The sequence below is a fragment of the Oryzias latipes genome, chromosome 22, assembly GCF_002234675.1.
Source record: "Oryzias latipes chromosome 22, ASM223467v1".
Classification (NCBI taxonomy): Eukaryota; Metazoa; Chordata; class Actinopteri; order Beloniformes; family Adrianichthyidae; genus Oryzias; species Oryzias latipes.
In genome coordinates, this window is record NC_019880.2 from 21,450,802 (window position 1) to 21,460,333 (window position 9,532).

Below are 9,532 nucleotides of genomic sequence, written 5' to 3' on the forward strand. Positions count from 1 at the left end.
ACAACAGTACAGGCAGTGCAGTAGGAATTGTCGTTCCTGTATGTTAGGCCACAAATTCTCATCCACATCACAGCAAACATCCTCTCTTGCAATGCAGCGAAATATGTTTGTCACATTATGACAACTTGGTCAACCATTTTGCAGTTAATGACTTATACGATGAACTAATGACTAGGTGTTTTGAGGAGTAAGACTATTGCACAGTGAACTATATAACACATTTTGATCAACATGACATAAACAATTGATAATGTAGCAAAGAGCAGAGAATTGTACATAATCATTTGCATGGATGTACCAAAGCAATTACAACTTGTTCAAAGAAGTGAGAAACTGCTTATATGATGTGCACAAGTGACATCATGATGTGAAGATAGAACAAATAGTTTTGGGAATTTCATTCTGATCTGAGAATTGTACTAAAGCGACTGAGAAAAACTGTAAGTTGACTTAAAAAACCTGAACTTTCTATCTGATCACAGTATATGAGTTTATATTTCATCTACAGAACATGACCACTAGATTTCTCTCAAACTCACGCACAGTAAATTTACTTTCATAGTAAATTCCCATTTATGTATGTATCCTTTATATTCCTAAAATCAAATTTAGCAATCAAATTCCAAATGTCTTTAAATTATTGGCCCAAATCAGTCATTATGTACAGTCAGTTTCATCCGGTACAAACAAAAATACAGTTATTAAACAGTTATTTATATGTTTATGGTTCAAACCTATCATCTTTCTATACTTTATAGATTAACATAATTTTATTTAAAACATTTTCACTCTTATACACCCTCTGGGATTGATTTAAAAAAATGATCAATTTATTGTTCCATGTTCATTATTGAGTTTCATTACTTTGATTGGAGTATAGATTCATCCCAAAGCTTGCCCCAATGAACTATGGGAGATGTAGTGAGGGATGATAAAGTGCTGATACTAAAACAGACTCATCTGGAACCTGCAGGAAGGAGGCGGAGTCACCACCACACTCCACCTGTAGCTGTGATGTTTGTTGGAACAGAGAGGTTCAGTTCTCACTAAATCCTGCAGGAACGGAGGATTCATCCCCAAACAGGACAGGAAGTCACAGAGAGTCCAAATGATTGAGTCCAGACTTTTCAGAATAAAAGCGGAGGTCTTCCTTTCCTCTGGAATGTGGCATTAAAGCATGCAAGCGTGTAAGAGCCCGCAGCGAGCGCCTCATCCAAAGCACGCACAGTTGGGGCTGTTCAGAGGTGAGGGGCGACTATTCATGACCACGTGATTCATCAGGGGGAGGACATGTAAATGTGTTGTGTCTGTTGTTCTCAGTGGCGGTTCTACACTAACTTACTCCCTGGGCGAGTAACCCCACCAGCGCCCCCCCCCCCACACACACATACATAATTTGACAACATCCTGCTGTGTTCCCTATCTTCTATTTAGCCATTTTACACAAAAAATGCATGAATTTTCTAGACTCATATTACAGGGGGGTCAAACTCAGTCACACAGGGGCCTAAGTTAAAAACACGCTTAAGGTTTTGGGCCGAAGAAGATAAATGTTTACTGAACACACTAAAGCTAAACTTTTAAACCTTTTAAACTGAACTTTTTGAACATAAATATGAATAAAAACAGGAACACAAGTTAAACCTTAAATAAGTTGTAATTTTTTGTTCTCCATATAAATATTTTCTGTCAAAATTATACAAATATGAACATGCTGCAGGACAAAAAGCAAAGAAAGCCTGGAAATATTAATAAGAAATTATATCAAATAATTCCTTTTTCTTTGCTCTTTCATCATTTTTTAGAGAATTTTTTTTTAGAGCTGGACTCCTGCTTCATTTTTAGCAATAATTTCTTAATGTGTGACGTCCTGTGTGTGTCTTTGTGAAACATATCAGAGGGATTAGATCTAAAAAATAAAACTTATTGTGATTAATATGTTTAGGTCTTATAAAACATTAAAGACTAAATCTTAGAACTCATCAGTGGGATTACTCCAAAAATATTTGGCATTTCCCTAAATTTGTGCAACACCAACAGTAGAAATCCTCCAAAAAAATGGTCTGCGCTCATCCCCCCTCCCCCCCTCCCCTTCCCTCTGACACACGCGGCTCCGTCTCTATGACGGGAGGCGCAGCTGCGGCTCAGAGTTGATTGTCAGATAGAAAAAGACTCCCAATCACCTGTTAGTGTGATTCAGCCAGCCACCGGCGAGTTGCGCTCCCCTCTCGAGTTTTTTGACTTATGTTCCAAAGACTACCGCAAGGAGGTGTGGCCGCAAGCGTCTTGCAACAGAGGGCGGTGGTCACGTGCGCATCGGGTCTGCTGTGTCGGAGCAAAGAATTGTGGGAAATAATCTCCATTGCCTGCTTTTTTCGAAATTGGGTTGAGCACGGGTGTTTGTTCTGCCTAATTCCTTTTCATGTGCCTGTTTTACGTTGTTTCACTCTGAGGTATTCTTTTGTATGTAGCACATTAGGTGTAACGCCTCAGGCACGGCAAATGCCGCCCCCTATGAAGTGCCGCCCTGGGCGACCGCCCACATCGCCCATATCAAAAACCGCCACTGGTTGTTCTGATGCAGCAGACAGGTCAGTTTTCTGTGAGCTCAATGACATCCACATTCAGTTTAGAAGATGGAAAATGAACGAGTCTTTCGGCAGTTTGGTATTTCTGCTTTTTCCCTTCAGTGAGGAAATCCAGCGACTGTGCACCAAGAAGCTGATGCTCGTTTACAGGCAAGGCATCACTCGGCTGCTGTTTATCCCGACTGAAAAGACCTGCAGCAAAAGCCCTCATTGCAGGACTGCATCTCCTAAAAGGTCCTCAGTCTGATACTGAGTTCATGTCTCAATAGCTGCCAGCATCAATGCTCCTCCTCCTCCTGCTCTGTTCAAGCCTCCATCTGAGTCCCACTCGCTCTGGAGCACATGTATGGGGTCAAAGCAGCAGCGGCTTGAAGTCAATAAAACAGCAGATTCTAACAGTTTAAACTCTAAAGTACACAATGATGAAATATTAAAAAAAAACGGATTGAAAGATGAAAAGATAAATGATGAGCTGATTTTTAAATTAGAAAGAAATATTGAACATTTGAAAAGAAAAAGAATACAATTTGAAACTCAAATTAAACAAAAAAACCATAAACCTAAAGCTGTTAGCAAATAAAAAAACACAGCTGCATTTTTTTACTTTCATTTTTTGTCTTGCTGTTTCTCTCCCTGTTTCCCTTCAAGCCTCAGTTTCAATTCACAGCTTTCATTTTCAGAGTTGAACCCAGTTTTGTGTGGGGGTGGGGCTTTCAGCCTATTGGCTGCCAGGTCGTGATTGACACTGGGTGGTGGAGGTTCTGATGACATCATTTCCGCTCCAAAACAACAGTTGTTGTTGGCGCTGCCGAAGTCCTCTTTCCTCTGATGTACTAAACTTTGGGACAGCTGTACGCCGCTAAAGTGGTAGGGCGCTCGACCCCTGATCGTAAGATTGCAGGTTTGATTCCCACCTTGCACAAAGTGTCCTTGGGCAAGACACTGAACCCCACTTTGCCTCTGGTGGAAAGTTGGCGCCAGTGTTCGGCAGCGGAGCCGCCATCAGTGTGTGACTGGATGACTGTAAAGCGCTTTGGGCCGTTGAACCATTCATGGGTTTTGTGGCGGGTAAATGGCGATTACAAGTAAACGCCATTTATACGCCACAAAACCCATGAACACACAAGGAGAACATGCAAAGAAAAGTCCCAGTGAGGATTTGAACTTCCACTGTTAAAGTGGGAGTGCTAACCACTACACCCCCGTGCCACCTCGCTCAGGGTTGGTGAATGTGTCCTTCAGATATGGAGTCTGCAGATCCAGTCATCCATCATAGATCAGCCCGCCGACCCTGTGAGAGACTCCTGCAGTTTGTTTTTCCCTTCTTCTTGCTCTCTAACTAAACATTTCTAACGTCAACTGTAAAGCCAGAGTCGAATCCAAAACATGCCAGGTTTCCCATCCGGTTTCAGGAATGACCCTGATGTTTTTGTGTGTTGCCCCAGCAGCCCCGTGTGCACAGGACAAGCAGGAAGACGGGGAACCAAAGGAGCTGATCTAAAGCTATCCAGAGCTTCTGACCTGAATGTTCTGTAGTTACACAAATGAAAAAAAGAAAAGAATACGACTGAACATAAAACTTTACTATTGCATGTGGAATTCTGATTTTCCTCCTTTGACTGCTGACTCAGCACAAATCTAAAGAACACAGGGCTGAACGGTTCCTGACTGAGAGCATTTCACACGGATCTTTATGATATCAGCAGCTTCAGGGGTCGGATGCTTTGGTCTCCAGCTCTTCAAGCGTCTCCAGGCTTTTCTGAGTGACGTCATAGATGATTTCTAAAACACAAAATGGAAAAGGCTGAAGACTCATTCTACCCATCAGACTGTTCAGTTCCTCCTAACTTACAGCAGCTGGGATTGACAGTCACATCAGATGGCTTTAGCTCTGTACACACCCGCCTCATTTCTGTTATTAGGTGGATTCCTCCAACAGTCATGATAAAGTGACTGAAAGAGGCAAAGCGCCCCCTGCTGGTCACAGACTCCTGGTTCCTAATCCATCAAGAATCACACCCAGGAAATCCTACACAACCTGTTTTTCCAAGACTGTTGGGATCATTTGGCCTTAAAGGACTCAACTGAGTCCTGAGAATCTGGAGTGAATGTGACAGTGACAGGATAAGGACTTCATTCATTGAATGTTTGTTGCTTTCTTTGCCCAGCTGCATAAACTAACATCTGGTTGGAATTGGGGCTTCAAACATGAACTGAATTCAACTGAATTACGGAAGCAGAACTTGTGCAAAACCTTTTCTTCCTCATTTATTTATTCATAAAGCACCTTCCACTACCAGCCAAGAGGCCCAAAGTGCTGTCAACAGGGAGAACAAAACATTGTACAATCATAAGACATAAAAGAATAAACATTACCAAATGAAAACAGAGATTCAATCCAGCATAAAACCAGGGCGAGGATGATGCCAAAGCGCTGGAATGGAGGAACAATTCTTTTTAAAACTCTCCGAGGGCGTGACCTCTAGAAATGCTGATAGTTTAGGAGCCAACATGGCAAACTTACCTTTAGTTCTGGGAACCATTGACACAAACTGGTTGGTGGAGCGTAAGGACTTTAGGGGGGAGTATTTGAAAAGCAGGCCGGAAAAGTAAGAAGGGGTACTTTCAAGTACCTGCCAGGGGTTTAAAGTAGGGACCTGAATTTGAATAAAACCAAGTATTGCACTGACAGCCAGTTCAAAGAGACCTAGATGGGTGTTATGTGGTCAAACCTCTTTGCCCCACAAATAAATCTGAGCTGCAATCATTCAGTCTGGACAACACGAAGGCATGGGCCACACTCAAGGTTTGAAAACCAAAAGCAAACTAGATTTCCAAACCATAAAGAGCAACAAATGAAACAAAGTGTCTGACCGTCCAGAAGCTCCCTCACTCTGCAGTTCTTCTGTAAAATGCTTTCAACATCATCCATGAGACGTGGGAAGAAATGTGTCTCGACATCTGAAAATGACAAAAACGTTGTCATCATTTTGTACAGATCTTCACGCTCAGCACTGATGCAGCTTCTGGAGCCGCCTGGACGCGGCCTCACCTCTCTCCACGGGGTCATAAAAGTAACCCTCCCTCCTCAGTGAGGCCAAGACTGAAGGCACGAGGTCAGCCAGCTGCTGCTGGGTTAGCGCACGAGCTGCAATCTTCTCTGCCACCTCCTTCTCCTCCTCCAACGCCCTCCTCTGCTCTGCCATTCTGCGCTCCTGAGACCAGATCAGTCTGATCACTTTGATTAGAACGTACCTTTACCTCATTTGTCGTCTGCTGGCCTGAAGTGACATTATTCTTTGATGAAGTTTTATTTCAAAGCTGTGAAAATGTTGCAGCTTTCCAACATAATAGGTCTGTAAAAGATTTTCTTGGTTTCTTTGTGATTAGTTTCTTTCACGTTTCTTTCTGATTGAAAAAAGTTCCTTCTGCATGTTTGGGTCAGAAATAAAGACAATAATTATAAGGCAGTGTGAAGGAGGTGCGTACTCTCTCCTCACGCCGGCGTCGCTCCTGCTCCTCAAGCCGATGGACCTCTGGGAGTTCGTTATTCCGGCGCTCCAGGAAGGCCCTTTGCTGGGCCATCAGTGCAGCCAGCTCCTCCTCCTCCATGACCTCCAGCAAAGACTGTTCCAGCGTCTTCCCCACCAGGATTTCTAGGATGGGCTGCACTTCCTCCTCAAAGTCAAACAGCTGCACAGCACAGGTGGAGTCAGCGTTCAGCATATTCGTGAAAGCAGCAACTGTTTCTTCAGAAACGCAGACACCACACAAAAGTACAGCAGCTTTGGTCAATTCCTAAAACAAAAAGGACCCACGTCTCCCTCATATATCTGAGTTGCAGCATCTTTGCCAGTTTTTGCAGCTAGAAAGAGGGGAGTTTCAGGTCTGTCCAGAAAAGCGTCAGTCTGACACTCAGTCTCCTTGACCTCAGGAATGTCGCTCAGTTCTTCCAGGTAACTTTCTGCATGAGAACCAAAGGGAGGAGAAAACATCTCCGTTTTTGTGAGGCACTCTGGTGAAACGGAGGTTCGTCAGAGTGCAGTGCTTTACCTGTCTGAACATCCACGTGTTTCCTGCCCTGAACAGCTTCAGGAGTTCTGGCTCTGAACTTCCTCCTGGCCTGTTTTGGACCGACGGCTCTGGTTGTGCTCTCCTCCTGTGTAAGCATGTCAGCAGAGTAGGATCAGCTGGTGCACAGACAAATACAGGAAGAGCACTGGACTTACTGCAAACTTGAGGGGCTGGGAGGAGGCGATTCCTCTGAAAACGCGCGGATCCCTCATAATGTTTCCATGCTTCTGCTGCATCCTGCATCATCAGGTAAGAGCCGCATGAAACGCAGTGAGGCAGTTTCACATTTGTCTTTAATGCAAGAGCATGATTGAAATGTGTGCTACAGTAACACTGCCATAGAAACAGGACTGTGTTATTGAACTGTTGTCAGTGTAAAGCCATCGTTAAGCCCTAAAGCAAACTGTTTCACACATAACTTCTTTTGACAAGATTTCCCTCAAATCAAAGCTCTTTTGTCGCAATCTGTTTACTGTTTCCCCAAGCTGACTCCAACTGTACTACTCCCTCCTAGCGCGCATGCGCACGTGTGCGGGGGGCTTTACCGTTCAGACGGAGACCACCGGGGCTTCCACGGATCCTCCACGACTCGGGGGCGACTCGAGAACACGTACATTCTGCCGCCGTCCATTTTTTGGAAACGGTCACGCGCTGCTGCGGCGTCTCAACGGACGCCAACGGCCACTCGGTCTGTTGTAGCAACCGTCTCCAGGAAGTTAAAGCGACAATGTGACGTCATTTCCGTCATCTACAGCCACGCGAAAACTTGACAAAATACACACCGAGGAAAAAAATAACACTGGAACAATTTGTGCTTTTTTGTTTGAAAATTAATCACGTCCTCTAAGTTTGTTTTGTTTTTTAAATATAGTTTTTTTGTCTTCTCCTTTATATATTTTAACATAACATAACAATACTTTTATTTTCAGAATCAGATGCGGTCCATAGAAATTAAAAGATACAAATACAGCATACATAATAAAAAGCAAAGAATAAAAACTAAAAAGAGTATGATCGCTGTATCCAGTGTTTCCTCAGGGTAGAAGTGTAGCGGCATGATCTTCTTTTGGGATCAGTCAGAGACATGATAATTGAGTTCTTGAGATTTGTCCAGGCGTTCCATGAGGCTGTATCTAAGCTTACGTAGTAGAGCTTCACAGGTGGGGATGTGAGCATCCACAAACAGCTGACTGGCTCTGTACCACCTGGGCACCTGTAGCAGAAGACTAAAAGCATCATTACAGGCCACTAAGAAAGCCGTATACAGAGGAGTGCATTAAGCTCTGAACAGCGAACACTTCACTTGAGGAGAACACGTACTGAATTTTCTTATTAATATATTTGCCTGAGCATAGAGTTTACAGTACTGTCTCTGAATGCCTCTATCATCCCTCTTATCATCAGTAATGACATGTCCAAGAAATTTGATAGTTGAGGTTTGTTCCAGAGGCGTTCCACAAAGCTTAAAAACAGAAAAGTTTACATTTTTGTCATCTTTGGTCCTTACAATCATTACTTTGCTTTTAGAGGGATTGTAGTGAGGGATTTGCAGCTATTTTATTTTCTTATCAGCAAGCTCTATTTTTGACATGTTTCTGCTATTTTAATTACTAACTGTAATAGAATAAGTTTGGAATGATAGCATTGGTCAGTGCGGCTGATGTTCTTGTTGAGTCCTTGATGTTGTGTTTTGTACTTTAATATTATGTTCATAATATTATGTTCAATAAAGCTGTGCCCCCCCCCCCCCCCCACGGGGGGTTAAGAAAAGAAAACGTGACAAAATTATTGGTAAACGACACACTTTGCATTCCTTCGTGTGTTTTTGCTGAGATCAAACACATCTGTTCAATATTCAGATTGTGAACCAATCGGATTAGCGCATCTGCAGACTGGCGTGATGACACATCGGAGTGTGAAATCTACGGGGGCCGTTTGGAAAGTTACAGTTAACAGCATCATTTTGGTTATTTAGACTGATTTTGGAGAAAAAAATGTAATTTTTCAAATACACATTATAAATATAACATTTACTAACTATTTAGATAGCAAGCTAAATATTTAATGTATTTCGATTACACATTAAATCTCTATAGTTTTTAAACTAGAGATATAATTTAATAAAATTAAACATTTACTTAGCAAATTAAATATTTAGATTTAACCTAAATATTTATTCTCAAACTAAACATTTAAGCTTTGCAACTAAATATTTATATGTCATATAAATATTGACGTCCACATATCCCAGATGAACAATTTGTTAAATGGAACAAACAATTAATTCGATTTATTTGGAACGGGAAAAAACCTAGAGTGAGGCTGAAAACACTTCGGTTGGAAAAAGCAAAGGGGGGGACTAGCGTTACCAAGTCTCCAAGAATATTATCCGGCAACCCAGTTAAGACGCATAATATATTGGTGTTCAACAGGTTACTATTCTAAATGGAAAAAAATTGAGCTTAACTATGCTTCTTGCCCGCCCCAGACTGGGGGGGAAAAATACAAGTAGTAAATACAGAACATAACCCAATAGTGGAGTTTGTAATTAAAACCTGGTGCGAGGTGGTCAATAAATACAAATTTAGTAACAACCACAAATTACTTATATGGCCTTCACACTACTGGATTCAAAGCCGGACAGCTAGACAGTACATTTAAGAAATGGAGAGTTAGAGGATTGACTCCAATATGTACATTAACAGAGGGGAACATTTTCAAAACATTCGAAAAGCTCAAAGAAGAGTTTGAACTGGAAAACACAGACTTATTTAGGTATTTTCAATTAAGAAACTTTTACAATGAAGAGGTAAAAAGCTCAATTACACAGGAAGGCAGTGATATGATAGAAATGGTGACAGGGGCTTATA

General features: G+C 42.1%; 1 protein-coding gene across 1 annotated transcript; it reads right to left on the reverse strand.

Moving 5' to 3' along the window:
* Nucleotides 1-4,150: 4,150 nt before the first annotated feature.
* Nucleotides 4,151-7,389, reverse strand: LOC101175526 (radial spoke head protein 3 homolog). Its single transcript, XM_004082691.3, has 8 exons — nucleotides 7,208-7,389; nucleotides 6,818-6,899; nucleotides 6,642-6,747; nucleotides 6,407-6,552; nucleotides 6,078-6,281; nucleotides 5,641-5,803; nucleotides 5,463-5,549; nucleotides 4,151-4,370 (listed from the first exon to the last, which is right to left on the reverse strand). Exons 1-8 carry the CDS (start codon nucleotides 7,291-7,293, stop codon nucleotides 4,297-4,299), a joined length of 948 nt encoding a protein of 315 aa, XP_004082739.1. The 5' UTR covers nucleotides 7,294-7,389; the 3' UTR covers nucleotides 4,151-4,296.
* Between the last annotated feature and the right edge of the window lie 2,143 nt (nucleotides 7,390-9,532).